Here is a 23,210-nt window from a genome sequence, read left to right on the forward strand (position 1 = left end):
TCACTTTGTAGACCAGGCTGGCCTCGAACTCAGAAATCCACCTGCCTCTGCCTCCCAAGTGCTGGGATTAAAGGTATGCGCCACCACACCCGGCTTTTTTTTACTTTTTTAAAGATTTATTTATTATTATATCTAAGTACATCGTAGCTGTCTTCAGATGCACCAGAACAGGGTGTCAGATCTCATTACGGATGGTTGTGAGCCACCATGTGGTTGCTGGGATTTGAACTCAGGACCTTCAGAAGAGCAGTCAGTGATCTTAACCACTGAGCCATCTCTCCAGCCCTATTCCTGTCTTAAAACAAATTAAAACATAGATGTTTTATATGAGGACTTAACAAATAATTAATCTGATTTACCTGTATACACACTCAAGTTGTGTATCCAGAAAGGTATTCTGAAAGTAAAATGTTGCACATTCCCCTGCTGGAGGCTTTTCAGGAACTTCAGGCAGGCAGAACACCACCCAGGAGTGAACTTCAGCAAAGCTGAACTGGCCTGTTAGAGTCAGTGTGTTCATAGGCCTGCAGTTTAACAGTGGAGGCATACATTTGTGTGGGTCAAGGAAAAACTACACATATACATTTATAAGCAGAATTTCAAATACAGCTAAACATTTTATCCTATTCATATTTAAACTTTTATGCAGGCATTCTCCATGTAGTCCAGAAACTCACTGTATACACCAGGCTAACTGCAGAAGCGTGTTAGTCTTGCGTAAGTCTCCCAAGTGCTAGACAGAGTTACAGGCAGGAGCTACCACTCTCAGCTTTAAATGAATACTTTTTAAAAAGCTTTCTGAAATTAATCTTACATATCAAACAAATGAACATTTTAATTTTATAGATAAAATTCTGGATGCCTGTCTATTTCTATACTTGTTCATGATAGATGTCTTACAGTTGGATGGTATAAATAGCTTTTCTGTTCATAGGAACATGCTTTATAAATTGAGATTATCCAAGTCGATTTGCTTGTTTGAAAATTTGTATCTGTATTACACACACTGCAAAATGTATGAGTCACTTCACAAAAATAACCAATTGTGGAGCCCAGCAGCTGGGCCTGAGGTAGGGCAGGCACAGATTTGAGTATTTATTCTTTACTAGCTGTGACCCAGTGACCAGTTAGGAACCAGTACCTTTCCTGGAGTTAGTTAAACAACTTCTATTAGTTATTATAATGAAAACTAAACCCAAGGCAGGAGTGGTAACCCTATATGTAATCCCAGCACTCAGGAGGCTAAGCCAGGAAGATATGGATCTGGGCTACAGAGTATGAACTTATCTTCAAAACCTTTCCTTAAGAATCCAGTGGTTTAATTCCCAGCAACCACATGGTGGCTCACAATCATCTGTAATGGGATCTGATGCCCTTTTCTGGTGACAGCTACAGTGTACTCATATAAATAAAATAAATCTTAAAAAAAAAAATCCATCCTTTAAAGCCGGGCATGGTGGTGCACGCCTTTAATCCCAGCACTCAGGAGGCAGAGGCAGGCGGATTTCTGAGTTTGAGGCCAGCCTGGTCTACAGAGTGAGTTCCAGGACAGCCAGGGCTACACAGAGAAACCCTGTCTCGAAAAACCAAAAAAAAAAAAAAAAAAAAAAGTGGTAATACTTGTGGGCATGAAACTGGGCAATCTCTATCTTGTCACACAGAGAACAAGGAGTTGGTCACAGGGCCCCAACCTTCCCTAAGGATACACAAAAAGTTTAAGTTCAATGGCAAGGTACCCATGCTCTGTAAATAGCCCTAATGAACTTAACTGGACCACACACAAAGATAAGAGAATAGAATGGGAATAGGAGATGGGGCAATTGGAAAGAGGAGAATTAGCAGGCATGGGCAAATATGGTTAAAATGTATTATGAATATTATAAAGATTTCATTATAAACCCATGTTTATGTAAAAGTAATATATGCTAATAAAATAGTTTTTAAATAATAGAAAATATATAAGCACCTGGCCAAACACGTCACAAAGTATTAAATTACTGTGTATCTCTTTTTCCTTTCCTTTCCTTTCCTTTCCTTTCCTTTCCTTTCCTTTCCTTTCCTTTCCTTTCCTTTCCTTTCCTTTCCTTTCCTTTCCTTTTTCCTTTCCTTTCCTTTTTCCTTTCCTTTCCTTTCCTTTCCTTTCCTTTCCTTTCCTTTCCTTTCCTTTCCTTTCCTTTCCTTTCCTTTCCTTTCCTTTCCTTTCCTTTCCTTTCTTCTTTTTCCTTTCCTTTTTCCTTTCCTTCTTTTTCCTTTTCTTTTTCCTTCCCTTCTTTTTCCTTTCCCTTTTCCTTCCCTTCTTTTTCCTTTCCCTTTTCCTTCCCTTCTTTTTCCTTTCCCTTTTCCTTCCCTTCTTTTCCTTTCCCTTTTCCTTCCCTTCCCTTTCCCTTTTCCTTTCCCTTTTCCTTCCCTTTTTCCCTTTCCCCTTTTCCCTTTCCCTTCTTTCCCTTTCCCTTTTCCCTTTTCCCTTTTTTTCCCTTTTCCCTTTTCCCTTTTCCATTTTCCCTTTTCCCTTTCCCTTTTTCCCTTTCCCTTTCCCTTTCCCTTTCCCTTTCCCTTTCCCTTTCCCTTTTCCCTTTCCCTTTCCCTCCCCTCCCTTCCCTTCCCTCCTTCCCTTCCCTCCTTCCCTTCCCTCCTTCCCTTCCCTTCCCCCTTCCCCTTCCCCCTCCCCCTTCCCCCTCCCCGTTCTCCCTCCCCCTTCCCCCTTCCCTTCCCCTTCCCTTCCCTTCCTTCCTTTCTTTCTTCTTCTTTTTTCTTTTCTTTTTTTTTTTTTTGCTTAATCTCATGTTGTCCCAAAAAACTACCAGCATTAAGATGCTTCCATTAGAAATATCAGGAACCATCATAGTTGTTTGCCTTACCACTATTATTTGTGGTGCAGCAGAAGGGAATCTAATGTTAAGGGTAGCACATGTTCATAGGGAACCACTGTGCCATGTAAATGCTAGACACTATTTGCTCTCGATAGGCACTTAAGGAAACTTGCTATTCCAGTGATCTCAGAATGGCAATAGATGACAGGGAAGCCTAACTCAACACAGCTTCCAAAATAAGACAAATGACCTTGCATTAGAAATATTAAGCTGGGCAGTGGTGGCGCACGCCTTTAATCCCAGCACTTGGGAGGCAGAGGCAGGCGGATTTCTGAGTTCGAGGCCAGCCTGGTCTACAAAGTGAGTTCCAGGACAGCCAGGGCTACACAGAGAAACCCTGTCTTGAAAAGGAAAAAAAAAAAAAAGAAAGAAAGAAAAGAAAAAAGAAAAAAAATATTAAAACAAGAGCAAATTATTAAACATTTAAATTAAACTAATTTTTAACTTTTAAATGTTGATATAACTAACAGATATACAATGTAGCACTATTTAGCTCATAAGAAAAAAAATAGACTTGTGAAATTTGCAAGTAAATAGATGGAACCAGAAAACAACCATCCTGAGTGAGATACCAGATCCAGAAAAACAAATAAAACATTTTCTCTCATGGGCTGGTGAGATGGCTTAGCGGGTAAGAGCACTGAGTGCTCTTCCAAAAGTCCTGAGTTCAAATTCCAGCAACCACATGGTGGCTCACAACCACCTGTAATGAGATCTGACGCCCTCTTCTAGTACGACTGAAGACAACTACAGTGTACTTATGTATAATAATAAACAAATCTTTGGGTCTGAGTGAGCAGGGCCCACCAGAGGGAGCAGGGTTAACTGGCTGTGATCCCTGGTGCTAAGCCTGGTGAAACAAAAGAGAGCCGGGAGGGGCCAGAGCACAGTAGCTCCTGGGCAGAGGCGGCAACATGATGTAAAACTATAAGCAACAGGTAACTTCAAGGATGTATATATGAACTCACAGAAATTATGACAACATGCACAAGACCTCCACAAAAGCTTATGGCAGGCAACATCCTAGCATAGGGGTGGGGAAATTTACATGAAGTCCCACCCCTAAGCCAGAAGCTATTTGAAATTGATAGCTGCTGAAACAGAGAAAAATCAATCCTCTTCAGTAGAATGACACTGGGCTATCAACCAACCAGGGTTGGTAGGCCCCATGCTAAGGAGTTGGTCTGCTAAGACAAACTGAATGCCATGTTCATTTGGCTCTTAGCTGTTGTTTTAAGAGAAGGTGAGTATATGAAGTTGGGTGGATAGGCAGATTTGTGTGGGGGAATTTGATGGCAGTTGGGAGAAGTGGAAAATATGACCAAAATATATTGTATGAAATTCTCAAAGAATAAATAAAACATCTAAATAGGAAAAATAGAAATATTCAATATTGTAAAAACAATTTTAAAATAATAAATAAACAAACAAATTCAGGCATGAGTCGGTGAGATGGTTCAGCAGGTAAAAACACTCGTGCCAAGCCTGGCAACCTGCGTTCAGTCCCTTAGACTCACACAGTGAAGGGAGAGTACCAACATCCTGAAGCTGTCACCAAACCTCAACATTCGCACCATGGTACTTGCACACTCACATACAACACATATAAACATGCTTACACACAGACGGTCAATAAGATGTAATCAAAATAAAAGTCAAAGCAGGCTTGTCTGAATAATGTAATATCTTACAAAAACACCACTCTCCCAAGCTCTTTACCTGTCATGGTCAATAAAGTGAGTTCTTTGATGGAGTGATAGAGGTTTGATGTGGTATTGGCGAACCTGACAGGTTTTTGGTTGGATTCTTGGAGTCACATATGCCTGGAGTGTGCCATACTGGCCTTCAATTGAACGAATCTGATAACATAAAAGGAAAAAGGAAAATTTAGCAGCATAAATATATTTTCATATGTTTACTTAAGTACAGAGTGCTTCAGTTGTCTGTCCTGGACTATTCTGAAGGATACCAGACATCTATCAAGCACTTTCCATCACGAGCGCACAGGAGAGCTTCGAGTGGTTTTGGCAGTCTTTAACAACATTAATCATCCTCCCAGTTATTTCCATCATGTATTTTCAGTTCTTCTGTCCCACACTCATCACTCAAAGGTCCCATGCTCATTCTCAGATGTATGTCCAAAGGATGCATGCATAATAGACTTAAATATTCACAAGAGAAATAATAAAAACTGGGCATTTTGTCAAATAGAAAAGTAAATTTGGGCTGGTGAGATGGCTCAGGGGTTAAGAGCACTGACTGCTCTTCTGAAGGCCCTGAGTTCAAATCCCATCAACCACATGGCGGCTGACAAATACCTGAAATGAGACCTGACGCCCTCTTCTGGCGTGCCTGAAGACAGCTACAGTGTACTTATGTATAACAATAAATAAATCTTTGGGCTGGAGTGAGCGGGGGTGGGGTGGGGGTGGGGGGCTGAGTGAGCAGAGTTGACTAGAGCTAGTGGGGTTGACTGGAGCGAGCAGACGTCCTAAAATTCAATTCCCAACAACCACATGAAGGCGCACAACCATCTATACAGCTACAGTGTACTCACATACATAAAATAAATAAATCTTAAAGAAGTAAATTCTTGAAATAACTAAAACTAAATTAAAATACCTAATTTTTCTCAGAATTGGGGATTATACAGAGGTATTGTTACAAGTCTATTCACAGAAATAAATGCTTCCAGGAAAGAAAGTAGAGAGCATATTATAACCAGTTATACCTGGACTGGGATATTCTTCCAGGATATTTTGATATGACTGGTTGAATCTGGAGAGAGTTGAAAACACCAAGATTGGCTTACTAAACCGCAAAGACATAGGATCGGAGAAATGTTCCAGGCACAAAGCCTCTTTGACTTGTCTTACCAGATCTCTCTCATAGCACAAAAGTAACTTCTGTAACTGAGATTTTAGTTCATGCTTTTCCAATACATGAAGAAAATAACCCTTTATCTAAGTGTTAAATATAAATTATTGTTTAAAACAAAATTCGTTGCAAGTGTGGAAAGGAGAAAGGTAAAATTTTAACAAAGATGATGACTAAGAATACAGAAAGAGCCAGTTATAGTGGCTCTTTCAAACGCCACTTTGATCACAGCACTTGGGACACAGAGGCAGGCAGATCTCTGTGAGTTCAAGACCAGCCTTGTCTACATAGTGAGTTCCAAGACTATGTAGACAGACCAGTCTCAAAAAAAAAAACAAAACCCAGAACAAAAAACAAATAAAAAATATAGAAAGAAAAATAGATATAAAAAAAAAACTACACTTGGGGGTTTATTTTTAAAAGGTAAGCTGACGTTGGTAGCACAGATCTACAATTAAAAAAAGCATTAAGATAAATGTAAGATATTTATAAAATTATTTTAGTAATGAATATAGCAATTCAGATTTGTTATTTTAAAATTATGCAATATGGAAAAGTAGGACAAAGGTGTAAGTCCCTTAAAATTTGACTTCTCAGCCATCTAGATCACTGTTCATTTGTGTGGTTGTATTCATGTGTAAACTGAAATGCATGCAACTCTGCATGGATGTGTTTCAGCTAGTGTGGTGGTTTGTATATGCTTGGCCCAGGAAGTGGCACTATTAGGTATGGCCTGTTGGAGTAGGTGTGACCTTGTTGGAGTGTGTCACTGTGGCTGAGGGCTTTAAGACCCCATCCCAGCTGCCTGGAAGCCAGTATTCTGCTAGCAGCCTTCAGATGAAGATGGAGAACTCTCAGCTCCTCCTGCACCATGCCTGCCTGGATGCTGCCATGTTCCTGTCTTGATGATAATGGACTGAACCTCTGAACCTGTAAGCCAGCCCCAATTAAATGTCCTTGTAAGAGTTGCTTTGGTCATGGTGTCTGTTTACAGCAGTAAAACCCTAACTAAGAAGTTGGTACTGGAGTGGACAACCCAGCAGCTTCGGCCATAAAAGGGACTACTGGGACGATTGATGCTGGTTAGCTGGAGCTAAGAAATTACCAGTGATTAAGAAGAGACCAGCATCACTGAGGTGAAATCTTCTGGCAAGTTTTTTCTGACAGCACAAAGAAGCTGTGTTCCAGAGATAGCCAAGGTTGTACCTAGTGCTGGAGCTGTACTTGGTGATGTGTAAGGGTCAACCGGGTGGTACTGGTTTTGAAGCATGAAGGGGTCATGAAGAGCAGGTGAGGGTTGGCACTGTGAGAAGCCATGGAAGGCCATTAATGAAGGTGCAGCCTCAGTTGTAGTTAATGGCCCAGGACTGAAGGGGCTATGCAAAGGATTTGAGGCTTAGAACCATGAAGAGAGCCTATGAGAGGCTCTTGGTGAAGTCTAGTTGCAGCAGAAGACCACAGTATACTGGAGATGCCAGTACCATGGGATGATCACCAAGGACAGCAGTGCCAGTAGATGGATCAACCTAAGCTTCGAGTGGTACAGAGGGCAGAGCTGGAGAAGTGACATGAGCCTTTTGGAGGAGCTCAGAAGATCATGTCTGGATCCCAGACATTGAAAAAAGAAGCTATAACATTGAAGTTGCCTTGGAGACCCTGAGTTTTTTGAGATGCTAGAGCCACAGGATATCTGCTGAGGAATGCTGCTGCCAACAGGGAGCAGAAACAGCCCTTATGTTGTCTTTATAAGAGTTGCTTTGGCCATGGCACTTGTTTACAGCAGTAAAACCCTAAGACTGCTAGATTAGACATCTTTGCTTCATTTCTAACATTCAATTTTCTCCTTTCTCATTGCTACTCCTACTGCTATTATCCCCTTTTCATTCTTGTTCCATTTATGCTTCTCCCTCACTGTATACCCTCGGTATACCATGGCACAGTTCTTTCCTTACCTTTCTTCCTATCATTATATACGTGTGTGTATGTGTGTATGGATCTGCATTTTCTGTTTTTCTTGAATCCCTTCCATGCCAAAAGGCTTTCTAATAATTTGGAGAAATGTCCCCTAAAGGTTCTTGCACTGGGGCCTTTTGGGAAGTGACTGTGTGATGGTTTGAAAGACTCATGTGTTTGAATGCTTGGCACATAAGCAGTGGCACTATTAGAAGGTGTGGCCTTATTGGAGTATGTGTGGTTTGGTTGGAGGAAATTTGTCACTGTGGGAGTGGGCTTTGAAGTCTCATATGCTCAAGCACACACCATCTTCTGTTTCCTGTGGATCAAGATGTAGAACTCTCAGTCCTTCTCTAGCACTATGTCTGCCATGCTTTCCACCATGATGATGATGATGGACAAAAATCTCTGAAATTGTAAGCCAGCCCCAGTTAAATAGTTTCCTTTGTAAGAATTGCCATATTCAGTCTCTTCACAGCAAAAGAAACCCTAAGACAGACTGGAACTTAAGAACTCTGACTAACCAACAAGATTGATCTCTGGATGGATTCCTAATTTGACAGAATCAATGGCAAGTAGTGGAAACATCTGTAGGTGGTACCTCAGAACAAGAAGTGTGTGTCTCTGGGGACAGCTGTCTTGGAGGCAGTTCTCTGTTAGTCATTGTGCTTCCTGGCCAGTGAGGTAAGCTTCTATACTCTACTACAACATGCCTTCCTCTACATGGAAGCCTCTGAAACTGTCAGCCAGAATACACCCTTCCTCCTTTTTTATTTTTTGTTTTTTGTCTTTTTGTTTTGTTTTGTTTTTGTTTTTCGAGACAGGGTTTCTCTGTATAGCCCTGGCTGTCCTGTAACTCACTCTGTAGACCAGACTGGCCTCGAACTCAGAAATCCACATGTCTCTGCCTCCCAAGTGCTGGGATTAAAAGCATGATTCACCACCACCGCCCGGCCACTTCCTCTTAAAATGCTCCCTGTGTTATTTTCTTCTTCCTCCTTTTTTTTTTTTTGTTCCTTCCCTCCATTTATTTCTCCTCTCCCTCCTCATTATTTGAGCCAGGCTATCTCTCTGTAGTCCAAGATGGCCTTGAACTCACCTGGTTCTTTTTCTCTTTCTCAATTTTCCTGGGGCTCTTTTCAGGCATTATTTCTTCCTTTTTGAATTTAGTATTATTATGTTCAACTTTTCAAAAAGAACGTTGCTTTCCAAATGTACTGATATAATCTTGCTTGGTGACATAAAATTATGAAAGAGAAAAAAACCAGGTGATTCAAGACCAGCACTACAAAACAAAGACTAAAACAAAAAAAAAGAACTTTAAATTTTTCACCAGAACAGAAGGTAATAATTATTCATGTGTGTGTGTGTGTGTGTGTGTGTGTGTGTGTGTGTGTGTGCATGTATGTTTGCTGTTGTTTTGTTTTTTATATAGGTTCTCTTTTATATGGTCCTGGCTGTCATGGAACTCACTATGTAGATCAGATTGGCCTTGAACTCATAGAGATCCTCCTGCCTCTCCCTCCTAAGCACTAGGATTAAAGATACGTGTCACTAGGCCTGGGATAAAGGAAATAATTAAATGACTAGAATTCAATCGGCAAAATCTAAACAGTAGGAAAATACAATGACTACACAATTTCAATAATTCTATTATATTTAAACCATGAATAGATAATATATAAAAGTGAATCAGTAGAATTTAAACATTATACTTGATAATAATAATTGTCCAATTTTGATTGAAAATAGTATTTGTGATGATTTGTATATCCTTGGACCAGGGAGTGGCACCATCTGAAGGTATGGCCTTGTTGGAATAGGTGTGACCTGGTTGGAATGGGTGTGTCACTGTGGGTGTGGGTATAAGATCCTCACCCTAGTTGCCTGGAAGTCAGTCTTCCACTAGCAGCCTTTGGATGAAGACATAGAACTCTCAGCTCCTGCTGTGCCATGCCTGCCTGGATACTGCCATGCTCCCACCTTGATGATAATGGACTGAACCTCTGAACCTGTTAGCCAGCCCCAATTAAATGTTGTTTTTTTATAAGACTTGCCTTGGTCATGGTGTCTGTTCACAGCAGTAAAACCCTAACTAAGACAGAAGTTGGTACCAGAAGTGGGGTATTGCTGTGATAGGCCTGACCATGTTTTTATTTAAAAGAATGTGGATTTGGGGACTTTGTATTTGGAAAGCAATGGAATGCTTTAAATGGGGCTTAATGGGTCATCCTAGTGGGAATATGGAAGACTTAGTTGCTGGGAGTAATTTGAACTGTGTTGACCTGGCCCAAGAGATTTCAAAGGAGAAAATTTTCAGAATGTGGCATAAAGACTGTTTTTGTGGTATTTTGGTGAAGAATGTGGCTATTTTTTGCCCTTGTCTGAAAAGTTTGCCTGAGGCTAAGGTGAAGAGACTTGGATTAATTGCATTGACAAAAGAAGTTTTAAAAAAGCCCAGCAGAGACTTTGTTCTCTGGTTAAGTCTTATGAAGAGAAGTTTGAACAAGCATAGCAAGCTTAGAAAGGAAAAATATAAAATATATGGTTCGAGTATTAAAGGAGTACCAAGAAGTGAAATGGAGCAAAATCTTGTGTCCTAGGAGATAACAGATTAAGGGAGTGGGACCTTGGGGCAAGATTCTACCCAGTTTAATTAGATCCAGGCATGGTGGCACACACCTTTAATCCCATGAAACAGGCATGCTGATCTCTGCATTCAAGGTCAATCTACAGAGCAAGAACCAGGATAGCCAAGCTTAGGCAGTGAAGGATTTAGAAAACATAAAGCTAGTGATAATGTAATAGTGCAAGGGGATCATGTTCTAGTTCCTGTAAGCAGCAGACCTCAGCAGCTTCAGCCATGTGGCTCTGGCTCTAGAGTTAAGAATGGGAGGAAGTACTGGGAAAATTGATGCTGGTTAGCTGGAGCTAAGGAATTAGCAGTGATTAAGAAGAGACCAGCATCACTGAGGTGAAATCTTCTGGAAATTGTTTTCTGGGAGCACAAAGAAGCTGTGTTCCAGAGATACCCAAGGTTGTACCTCATGCTGCGGCTGGACTTGGTAATGTGTAAGAGTCACTCAGGTGGTACTGCTTGTGAAGGAATGAAGGGATCATGGAGAGAAGTTGAGGCTTAGCACTGTGAGAGGCCAGGGAAGGCCATTGGAGAAGGTGAAGCCTCAGCTGTAGTTGATGGCCCAGGACTGAAGGGGTCATGCAAAGGATTTGAGGCTTGGTACCCTGAAGAGAGCCTATGAGAGGCTATTGGTGAAGCCTAGTTGGAGTGGAACACCCCAGTGTATTGGAGATGTCAGTACCATGGGATAATCACCAAGAACAGCAGCCGTAGTGGAATGGATCAACCTGAGCATAGAGTGCTACAGAGGACAGAGATGGAGAAGTGATGCCAGCCTTTAGGAGGAGTCCAAAAGATCAAGTGGAATCCCAGACACTGAAAGAAGAAGCTGTAACATTGAAATTGCCTTGGAGACTCAAAGATGTTAAAGATGCCAGAGCCATGGGATACATACTGAGGAAAGCTGCTAACAGGGAGTGGAACCAGCCCAGGAGAAGGCAGTTTGTTGCAGTCAACAAAGATGAAAAAGGAGTGGAGATCTGAAGACCACTTTGATATCAGCCATGGAGATGCAGAGTTTGGAGTTTGCCCAGCTGATTTCCTGCCTTGCTTTGGGGATTACAGTTAATTAAGTTGAATGAATCTCAGAAGAGACCTTGAACTTTGGACTTTTAACATTGTTGCAACTGCTATAGACTATGAGGACTTTGAAAATTGGACTAAATGTATTTTGCATTGTGCTATGTTTAAGTATGGCCCCCATAGACTCATGTTTTTTAACAAGTCTATGGGGACCAGGGAGTGGAATGTGATGGTTTGTATATCCTTGGACCAGGGAGTGGCACCATCTGAAGGTATGGCCTTGTTGGAATAGGTGTGACCTGGTTGGAATGGTTGTTTCACTGTGGGTATGGGTATAAGATCCTCACCCTAGTTGCCTGGAAGTCAGTCTTCCACTAGCAGCCTTTGGATGAAGACACAGAACTCTCAGCTCCTGCTGCGCCATGCCTGCCTGGATACTGCCATGCTCCCACCTTGATGATAATGGACTGAACCTCTGAACCTGTAAGCCAGCCCCAATTAAATGTTGTTTTTTATAAGACTTGCCTTGGTCATGGTGTCTGTTCACAGCAGTAAAACCCTAACTAAGACAGTATTATATATATATTTTTAAAAAGAGCACTCATCTTTTAAATATGCTAGAATATTTACAAATAAAATACAAGTCCACTGTATCTGCTTCAGAATGATTTTAGGTGGCAAGTGACATAAAACAAGATTGCTATGGATTAATCACCACTCCAAGCATGCTTGAACTTTCCAGAATAGAACCAGCAAAGCCAGGCCTGGTGCACCCATTGTAATCCCAGCACTCTGAAGACCAACTGCCAAAATTCAAATCCAGCCTGGGCTACAAAGTGAGACCAAACTTAGTCCCCACTTTTGTCCCCTGACAAAAGGAAAGAAAACTAGAAAAGGAAGTTCCCGTTGGAGGGAACTTGCAGAGCAATGTTTCCAGAGCAGGTTACTGATTATGCAGTGCCTAGGATAAACTAAAACCCACTGACCATCCCAAAGATGTTGCTTCAACCAGATCCATTCCACAGTGCAGCAGAATGACATCACATGTAAGACGCACCAAAGGAAAAGGAAGTTCAAACATTGGGAAATAAAGGTAAGGAGGCTGGAGAGGTGTGTGAGTGCACACACACACACACACACTCGCACACACAGACACACGTAAATACACAAAGTTACGACCCCAAACTTGTAAGACTTGTTCTTGAGCGTCAAAAACAAAAATAAAGAAATAAAGGCAATTTCTAGCAATTTTACCTTGAGCTCCAGCCTGGTGGTATTTGCCTGGCACCGATAAGTAGCAAGAAGAAAGTTGTCGTTTGACTGGAAGAATTTAAAGTTGAGAAACAACAAAACAGCATTAGTAATAATTTGCTATTTACTTGAATAATGCTCACTTAAAAAATAATTAGGAGCAGCAAGACAGTGAGGAGGGGGCCATACATCTACGTAGAGATGACTGTTTGTCTCCCTACTTTTTAAAATAGTTCAAATTCCCAAAAGTTCTTAAGAAGCCACAGCTCAGGAAACAAGTTTTAAATTAGCATAAAATAAGCTTTTCAAATACTTCCATGGTGATGTAAATAAAATTGGTTAATTGCTTTTTAAGATACGGTGATATGCATCCTAGATTGGTATAGCTCTGTAACCAAGCAAACCTAGGACTTTGGAGACTCTTGTCTCCTCCAGAGTGATGAAATCATAGGCTTAAACTGCTAAGTGCAGGGTCTGGAGCTCTGGGCTTTGTTCATGCAAGCACTCTACCAGCTGGGCTACATCCCAGACTCCACATACATTCCTTACTCTATCAGAGCAAATCGAGAATAAAACTATTTATTATACTTGCTGTTATTTCACTGGGGAGGGGTGAGACAGGGGACTGCTAACGAGTTTAGGATGAACTTGTGCTCCTGCCACGTCCCAGTGCTGGGATTCAGGGTGTGAGCCACCATGACCAGTTCATTCGATTGGTTTTCATATGAGCAGGCTCTTTATGTTTACTCACAAAAAAATGTGTGACAAACCTTCTATCAATGACATAAGTGACTGAGAGTTCCTTCTCTTAACAAAAGGAAAATGTTTACTATGAGATTATATTTAAAATAAACTCATCTGCTGGGTGTGGTAGTGCACACCTTTAATCCCAGCACTTGCAAGGCAGAGGCAGATAGACCACTGTGTTTGAGGCTAGCCAGAGCTACATAGAAGTTTCAGCCAAGCCATGTTATTCACTGAGATTCTGCCCCAACAGTAAATAAATGAGCAAAATAAGCCCTTCATACTTCATGAGGTTTTCAATGTTTTCTTAGCCTTTGCTTTTTTTTAAGTCTATTCTGTCAGTGTCTGTGATGCTTCAGAGTGAACTAGAAAGAACAGGGGAAAGAACAGGTATTTGCTAATGTATGTACAAAACCATAGCATTTTTAGGAAAACCTTTGAAGGACTTCGTAGGCATGACACGACTACATGAAAGGAGAGGTAGCACCCCCTGAGAGCTAAGCTGGGATATAATTAAGGGCTGAGACACAGGCACTTCTGTGTGCAATCAAGACCTAGACTTACATCCAACAGGAAACGGGACCCTTTAAAAGGTTTTGAGAAATGATCCAGTGACGTTTGTGCTTTACAAAGACCCCTCTGGTGGCAGCACCCAGCAGTCTTGAGGTGAGCGGTAAGATTGGAGGCAGGGAAGTGAAAGGGATAAGTTGTGTAGCAGGACCTAGGATAGGGCCTAGATTGAGTTACCAGAGGGGCAGGGACATGAGTGCAGGGATGAGAGCCTCATGGAGCCTGGGCAGGGCCTCAGGGTAAGGATGTCTGAGGATGGGGAAAGGTCAGGCAGATTCTGAGAGAAAAGCCCACATGGAAATGATGCACATAGCAGCTTCAAACCCTGGCAGCACTACAGATGTCACTCAGTGCTGCAACACAAACAGAGACAGGAAGGGTTCCATTTGCTTTGTAGCTCACCTCTGTGTCACAGCTGCTGAAGCTCACAACAGCAGAATTCTTGTCCACATCAAGTAGATCTATTGGAACATCACTCTATAGCAAATATTTAAAAACAGGAAAGTTCAGACAGAAAACCTAAAGGTATCCACAAAATGCTTACTCTAAGGGTTCTCGCTCCCTAATTAGAGTGAATACTTTTAACTTATTTACTCTCCTCCTTCCCTGTTTGGCTGTGGTGTTTGAGACAAGCTCTCGCCATATACCGCTAGCTACTGTAGACCTCTACACACAGGCCAGGCTGAGTGGAGCTCACACCAATCTGCCCACCTCTGCCTTTCCATTCCTGGGATTAAAGGCATGCTTAACTCCTGGCTTCTCCATTTGTTTTTTAAAAAAGGGTCTCACTAAGGAGTTTGGCCTTAAAACTCAGTTTCCTCCTCACACTTCTGAGTGTTGGGATTATAGCTGTGCACCACCATGCCCAGCCAATGGCTTACATTTCTAGAAAGTAAGTTCAATAAAGAATTTATTTTATAATTATGTATTCTTTAATATTTAGGTTATCAGAAATGATAGAACATCCTCTCTTATCTCCTTAAAGAATAATCTCCCTGTTCTTTGCTTTTATTAGTGAAAAGAGGTTATCATGGGCTTTAATCATGGAGCCATTCTGAATCTAGGTATGGTATTTGGGTATAGAATGTGTGCATGCTCATGCAAGAATGTGTGCATGCTCATGCAAGAATGTGTGCATGCTCATGCAAGAATGTGTGCATGTTCATGCATGTGTAGGTGTCTTTCTTGGTCATTTTCCACCTTAGTTTTTGAGACAGAGTCTCTCACTAAACCAACTAGCTAGGCTAGCTGACCAGAAGGCCTCAGGGATTTACCTCTCTCTGCCTAGTGCAGTGTCCTAGACACAGCAGCCTGTGGATCCACACCCAAGTCCTGATGCTTGCCCAGCAAGCACTTCAGCGACTCAGTCATCTCCCTAGCCGACGGCTCATTTTTATCAAGCTGAATTTCATCTGTTACAGAGACAACCATGTGACCTCCTCAGCAGAGCAGTTTCTAAGAGAAAGCTGCTGCCCTGTGGTGTGTGGGACTGGAGCTCCTAGAGAGGTTCAGTGTGGCAGCCTGTGAACTAACACAATTGAAGAAGGTTTCTCTATTTAATTAATAATCCATTTCTTTATTGCATCTTTTCGACAGGTACATTTTCTTCTTCCAATTTAATACCCTTTCATTTTTATGGGGTTTTCATCTAGTTATTTTCCATTTATCTTTTTCTATTTCATGGCTATATTCCAACTTAGTTAAAAAAATAGTTGTTAGTTACCCTTTATTAATATTCCTAATTCACCCTTTGAGACTATCTACTTGTCTACTTGCCTAGCTGGAATCCACTGGGTTAGTAAGTAAGCTACCATCTTAGTACCTAGAGATTCAGAAAACATTTTAATAAAGGCATTAAATATCGGAGGCTTCCTTGCTTTGTTTGTTTGTGTTTGAGGCAAGGTCTCACTTGTAGCAATCCCTCCGCCTCCGCCCTGTGAGTGCTGCAATTACAGGCTAAGACACGGCACCTAGCCACATCATGGGTAAGATTCTGCTGGTTGTGGTGGCACAGGCCTTTAATCCTAGCACTTGGGAAGCAGAGACAACCTGGTCTACAGAGTGAGTTCCAGGACAGCCGGAGTAACATAGAGAAACCCTGTCTCAAACAAACAAACAAACAAATAAACAACAAGATGCTCCTAGAAGGCGGCCAAAGAAAGAAATCCTGTAGTCCTTTCTATTCCTCCTGGAAACTGAGGTTCACTTATCTTTTGGTTATATAATAAATAAAGCTAAAGATATAACTAAAATATCCTATAAGTAAACTGATTACCTAACAAGATTTGTAAGCATTTAAAATTACTGTCTAGAGTTAAAAATGTTTATTAATAATAAGTGTATGTGACTGGTTTGCCAAAAAGACAAATCTAGCTTAACAGTAAGAGACAAGGCATTGTGCTTACCTGTATTAGGACATTGTCTATTGCAGTCCGCACCTCTAAGACGAGGCTGTAGCTAGCATCTTCTTTATTCAATGTGAACTTGTCATTTATACTGAATGAAGGGACTGTTGACTTTGCTTGGCTTGACTGTGAAGACTGTTGGTAATTTTCTCTCTCCTGAAGCACCTTAAACTGCAGGTGTTCTATTTCAGACCTGCAGGAAAACACATACACAATCTTATCTCCCACTAACATTTGAGATCCCTGCAGTGTGTACAAAAAAAGTGAGATATTTCCTTTTTTGAGACCAGGCTTAGAGGCTAAGCTATTTCACACCAACAGAAACACGTTTGCTTCTATGACTAACCAAATGAGTCCACATCATTTATCATTGATCCAAAAGCTAAAACTTCTGCTCAGTCCAATAGCAGTAATATTAATAGAGCTCTATCAAGGCAGGCTGCAAATTACCAACTCTCACACATTACCATGGTGGCAGCTGCACACAGTGCTGATCAGAAGAGAAACCAATACAAGAACACACAGAAGACCAAATGACAAACAAAAGCATGAAGCCAGTTAAACATACACTTTTCTATAGGTCATTAAGGTAGATGCACAAAATAGGGAGGAAGTCACCAAATATTAACATGTTGGAAACGACAAGGATGGTGAACCAGTGCCACCACCACTGGGAGTCCATCAACTGTTACAGCAGATTCTCTATGAGTGTTGTCCAGGGGTGTTTTGTTACAAGCAAATGAAGTAACAGCGGGGGCAATATGAAGGTAGCTAGCCCAAATTCAGGGGGAAAGGTCTGAGGAGAGTGAATGGGATATATGCAATAAACAAAGGAAAATATTAACTTATCTAGGAAATATTTCTAATCAATATTACATTTTACCTCAATATTCCATGTGCTGAATGAACAAAAGAATAAAAATTTGTAACACAGCTTATATTCTAATATTATCAAGAAGGGGAAGACTATATTATTAAAAAAAGTTATTGGGGGGTGGACAGATGGCACAGCTGTGAAGATCACCGGCTGTTCCTGCAGAGAACTCAGGTTCAATTGCAGCATTCACACGGCAGCACACAACTGTAACTCCAGTTTCAAAGGATCTGACAATCTCTTCTAGGTATTGCTCTGAGGAACTAGTAATAGTCACTAGCTCTATTTGATGCTTTTAAAAAAGTATGTGTGTAGCTGGTCTTTGCCACTTGGTGGGTCCTGTTTTTCACTCTTTATCCCTCAGTTTCACCCCTATCACAAGATTGGAGAGTAAGAAGGCTGGATATAGAGGAGAGAGAGAGAGATCCTTGAGTCTAATTTCTTTCCTTTTGTTTCTTCTTTGAGCATGACTAACAAATCACACACACACACACACACACACACACACACCCCGCCCACCAACCATCAACCACTGTGATGGTTTGTATATTCTTGGGCCAGGGAGTGGCACCATTTGGAGGTGTGGCCTTGTTGAATAGGTGTGACCTGGTTGGAGTGGGTGTGTCACTGTGGGTATGGGCTTAAGACCCTCACCCTAGTTGCCTGGAAGTCAGTCTTCCACTAGCAGCCTTTGGATGAAGATGTAGAACTCTCAGCTCCTCCTGTGCCATGCCTGCCTAGATGCTGCCATTCTCCCACCTTGATAATAATGGACTGAACCTCTGAACCTGTAAGCCAGCCCCAATTAAATGTTGTTTCTTATAAGACTTGCCTTGGTCTGTTCACAGCAGTAAAACCCTAACTAAGACAACCACCAACCACCAACCTGCCTCTCTCAGGGCCCTAGCATTTATATATTCTCTGAAAAGTTCCAAGAATTCCAGTGTCCCAAGCTGCAGAAATTGTCTGCAGCTGGCAAAACCACATCTCTGCTAGAGCACGAGACAAATCATAGTCAGCTGCTGCAGTCAGTCTGCAGCAGCCCCACATCCCTACACCTGGAATTAAAACAAAAGCACATTTTTATATAATATTTCTGTGTTTTCTTTTAAAGAAACATTTTTTTCCAGAAATCTCTGTACATATGTGTGTGCTATACATTTGTGTTCACATGTTTACATCATGGTACATATGCAAGTATGTCATATATGTGTGGAGGCCAGAAATTGGTGTAGGGCCTTCTTGCTCACTATTTATCGAAGCAAGGTTTCTCACTGAACCTGGATTTGTAACTGCAGTTAGTTTCGCTAGCTAGTGCCTGCAAGCCTCCGTCTCTGCCTCCTGAGTGTTGGGATTATAGGTAGACCACTATTTTAGTCAGGGTTTCTATTCCTACACAAACATCATGACCAAGAAGCAAGTTGGGGAGAAAAGAGTTTATTCAGCTTACATTTCCCACATTGCTGTTAATCATCAAAGGATGACAGGACTGGAACTCAAGCAGGTCAGGAAGCAGGAGCTGATGCAGAGGCCATGGAGGGATGTTCTTTACTGGCTTGCTTCCCCTGGCTTGCTCAGCCTGCTCTCTTATAGAACTAAGACTACCAGCCCAGAGATGGCACCACCCACAATGGGACCTCCCCCCTTGATCACTAATGGAGAAAATGCCTTACAGCTGGATCTTGTGGAGGCATTTCCCCAACTGAAGCTCCTTTCTCTGTGATAACTCCAGCCTGGGTAAAGTTGACACAAAACTAGCCAGTACAACCACCATACCTGCCCAGCTCTTTCCATTGGTTCTGGGGATCTGAACTCTGGACTTTATGGTTTCCTGGCAAGTGCTTTTTCTGCTGAGCCATTTTCCTATTTCCTATTACAGAAAGTAGGATACCCTGAATGAATCTGGCATATTAGTTTGTATAATGATTTCCTGGTGGTCTTTACAAATAAGAACATGCTAATGGTAATTGTGGCATCTCTTGCCTTAAAAGTTCTTGTAGCCTTTAACTATGCCAAAAAGGTGAGTCTTACTTCCCTAACAAGTTAGCAAGGGCTACAGGGTCAATAAAAGTTTTATCATCTTCCATTTCCTTATTGTATGTGAGCATGGGGTTAACTTTTCTCAAGACTTATTGAGTTGAGTGGGCCGTGAAAGCAATCTCAGAACTGAAGGGAATCAGCACTATTCAGGACCAGCAAGAGAACTTTACAGATCAGAAGGGTTCACAGGATGTCAACATTAGGGTTAAAGAAGAACTCTGTCACTTCTGTTCGTTTATTTGTAATGCTTCGGGAAAACAGAAGCAAACACTGTAACTACCTCCAGCTAAGCAAATGAAAACAATGTGATTCTGGATCCGTAGGACAGACTAATGCCCTAGGTGGGTGCGGTACAGCATACCTGGGATCTAGCACCTAGCAAAAAGGGCCAGGAGTTCAAGGGCATCCTCAGCTACAGAATGAGTTAGAAAACACCGTGGGCTATGTGAGACCATGTCCCACAAAACAACAACAGAAAGAATAATGCATAGGGAGGGTATATTTCAAACTCAAAATATTAATCAGTACTTATGGCTAATTTTCTCAAGTTGACTTTTATAGACGTATCATTCCTACCAATAAAATAAAGCATGTGGTCCTACGATTATCAAGAAGAAACAAGTGCAAATGTTGAGACAAACAGCAAAGAAAAAAACATTACCTTAGGGCTGGAGAGATGGCTCAGCGGTTAAGAGCACTGACTGCTCTTCTGAAGGTCCTGAGTTCAAATCCCAGCAACCACATGGTGGCTCACAACCATCTGTAACAAGATCTGACACCCTCTTCTGGAGTGTCTGAAGACAGCTACAGTGTACTTAGATATAATAATAAATAAATCTTTGGGCCGGAGCAAGCAGGGCTAGAGCGAGCAGAGGTCCTGAATTCCATTCCCAGCAACCACATGAAGGCTCACAACCATCTGTACAGCTACAGTGTACTCACATACATAACATAAATAAATAAATCTTGAAAAAACCCCATTACCTTAAAGAAGAAATCTTATTCTGCATTTCCTGATTAAGTTTTAGTTCTTCTCCTGGTCCACTTTCTTTATGAGTTGGCTCTGTAGTCAGCCCTGTCACCCAGCCTGGAAGATGAATTACAATCACACGTGACTTAATGCTGAGTGCAATAGCAGGTAGAACCCCTAATTACACCCCCCTATGTCCACTACCATCCACCTAAAAGCCCAGGGCTTCTTAAAAATGGAACAAAAAGTTCAAGCTAAAAAATATTCACACTATAAAGGAAGTACCCAAGCATCTCATGGCACTACCTTTTCCCTGAAGTGCTACAATCTTTCAATTCTTAAAAACTGCAGTTCTCAAGTATGGTATAAGTCAGTACATTCTAGCAAATTCAAATGTGGCTGACAAAGCAGACTTGGCTGTTGCTAATTATTGTCATGGAAATTTGCACTGGAATGACTACTGTGAGATTTTTTTTTAAACATCAAAATTAAGTTTTTATATGAAATGCATTAGGACAAAACATAGTCTTGATTTTAGTAAATATTTCCTCTTTAAATTGAACAATTTAATTTTAAAGGTACTAGAGACAGGCTAAACTGTCTTCAAAATTATTACTCAAACTTTAGATCTAACACAGGGCCCTACACATTTGAGGCAATAAAACCGCTGAGCTATAGCCCCAGCCATTTTCCTTCTCTCTTTAATACTACATTTATTTGGATAGGGAGGGGCATAAAGGGCAATATGGCAGGGCGCCAGTGTGAAAGAGGCCAGGCAACATGCAGGAATTGTTCTCTTCCTCCCAACACGGTATCTGAGGATGGAACTCAGTTGTCAGGCTTTGCAAGCACAGCTATCATACACCAAATCAATCTCTCTCTCTCTCTCTCTCTCTCTCTCTCTCTCTCTCTCTCTCTCTCTCTCTCTCTCTCTCTCCCTCTCCCTCTCCCTTCCCCTCCTTCTCCCTCTCCACACACACACACACACACACACACACACACACACACGAATGTAATAAAATTAGTCAAAACCTTTATTAAACATAAAAGTTTTTCTTATTCTTCGACTACAGCTATCATTACTTACCTGAATATGTGGCCAGCACAATTTCATCATAGCCATCTTTTCCCACACAGCCACCCTGGATGGAGGTGACGCTTTCAGACAGCATCTAGAGTAAATGTAAAGTCCACTTTGCTAGCATTGAAACATGTCAAAGACATGTTAAAACAAGCCACAAAACTTTGCTTCTTGTCTCCAGATAGTCAAAACATATTTAGTGTATGTTCATCATGTGCAGACACTGAGGAAAACCTGAATGAATGCTAGAAAATTCCAGCATTTTTAAATATAAGAAAGAAGATTCAAAATAGCTAGTATATTTGTGACAAAACTACATAAAGAAGAGAGGTTTGGTAAATTATATAAACAAAACAGCTAGTAAATTTAGTCTGTAAATCTCTTCAGAGGATTCTTTTTCTCTAATGAAAAAAAAACTATGCTTTCACTGCATAATCTTAAGTTAACGTCTAGAACTCTTATCATAGTCTCATGGAAGTTGTACATAATATTTTAAAGCCATGGCATTTAAAAATCATACCCAGAGCTGGAGAGATGGTTCTGCGGTTAAGAGCGCCCGCTGCTTCTCCAGAGGTCCTGAGTTCAATCCCCAGCAACCACATGGTGGCTCACAAACATCTACAGTGAGTTCTGATGCCCTCTTCTGGCATGCAGGCATACATGCAGATAGAGCACTCACATAAAAGAAATAAGTCTTAGCCGGGCGATGGTGGCACATGCCTTTAATCCCAGCACTCGGGAGGCAGAGGCAGGCAGATTTCTGAGTTCGAGGTCAGCCTGGTCTACAAAGTGAGTGCCAGGACAGTCAGGGCTACACAGAGAAACCCTGTCTCGAAAAACCAAAAAAAAAAAAAAAAAAAAAAAAAAAAAAAGAAAGAAAGAAAGAAAGAAATCTTAAAAAGAAACATACCCATTGACTCTAAATACCAGGAAAAATTTATATACAAAATCATTGACATTGAAAGTAAGAAACATCAGTTAGAATAACTGAATGCAAGAGAAATAAATGCTACATTGTTCTTTTTCCTCCTTGAACTTTAATTTTCATTTGCAGTGTGTGGGCATGCACACTCCAGTGTGAGTGTGGAGTCAGACAACCTTGAGGAGCTGTCCCTCCTGTTCCACCTTACATGGCTTTGGGGACTGAAAGCAGTCTGCCAGGCTTGTGTGGCACCTCTACACACTAAACCATCTGGCCAGATCTACTGCTTTTAAAAGTCAACATTACTTCTCTCTCTCTCTCTCTCTCTCTCTCATTTGTGCATGTGTACACATACATAGTGTGTATCAACTTTTATTTTCATTGCACTTTCCCCATATATTTTCATTTTAATGTAATATACTCATACATTTTAATATAATTAGATAAAATTCCTTTAACATGGTTTTATATTTATACATGTTTGGTAGGTGAGGTAAGTACACATGATTGCACCCAAAAAAGCATGAAGCCTCAGAGCATCTCAGAGCCAGGGTTACAGGCTGTTGTGAGCCATCGACATGCATCCAGGGAATAAAGTGTAGGTCCTCTGCAAGAACAGTACCAGGAATCTGTCAGCGGGAACACCGTGACCCTACTCCTCTCTCCTAAGAACCAAAGCCACACTGACTGTCTTTCTAAAGCAGTCCGCCCTCTCAGACCTCAGCACAGGAATCAAAAGCAGTGCTAGTAACTACAGTCTGCGAGACAAAACACTCTATAGCCACAACAAGAATTGAAATAAGCCAGACAAAGTACACATGATCTCATTCATATGCAGAACGCCCTCACCTCACGGGGGCTAAGGACAGAATGGCGGGCGCTGCAGTTGTTGAGGAGTAGGGAAGGGATGAGTACGGAAAAGCTGGCTAAGGAGCATCAACATAGTTGCGTATATATGAAGTTCAGACCGTTGCTTTAGTTTTCCTTGAAAT

The 23,210-nt window shown here is 41.3% G+C and overlaps 1 protein-coding gene across 3 annotated transcripts in view; it reads right to left on the reverse strand.

Annotated features, from left to right (window-relative positions):
• Bbs7 (Bardet-Biedl syndrome 7 (human)) overlaps nucleotides 1-23,210 on the reverse strand; it is a 40,351-nt gene that overhangs the window by 4,895 nt on the left and 12,246 nt on the right. For all 3 annotated transcript variants that reach the window (XM_006535535.3, XM_006535536.4, NM_027810.3), the window contains 7 exons: nucleotides 21,303-21,387; nucleotides 20,230-20,332; nucleotides 16,332-16,524; nucleotides 14,329-14,403; nucleotides 12,616-12,681; nucleotides 4,590-4,729; nucleotides 360-524 (listed from right to left, as the gene is read on the reverse strand). In XM_006535535.3, coding sequence (XP_006535598.1) covers nucleotides 360-524; nucleotides 4,590-4,729; nucleotides 12,616-12,681; nucleotides 14,329-14,403; nucleotides 16,332-16,524; nucleotides 20,230-20,332; nucleotides 21,303-21,387 — 827 coding nt within the window. The remainder of the gene's footprint in view (nucleotides 1-359; nucleotides 525-4,589; nucleotides 4,730-12,615; nucleotides 12,682-14,328; nucleotides 14,404-16,331; nucleotides 16,525-20,229; nucleotides 20,333-21,302; nucleotides 21,388-23,210) is intronic.

This window comes from Mus musculus, chromosome 3, assembly GCF_000001635.26.
Source record: "Mus musculus strain C57BL/6J chromosome 3, GRCm38.p6 C57BL/6J".
Lineage (NCBI taxonomy): Eukaryota > Metazoa > Chordata > Mammalia > Rodentia > Muridae > Mus > Mus musculus.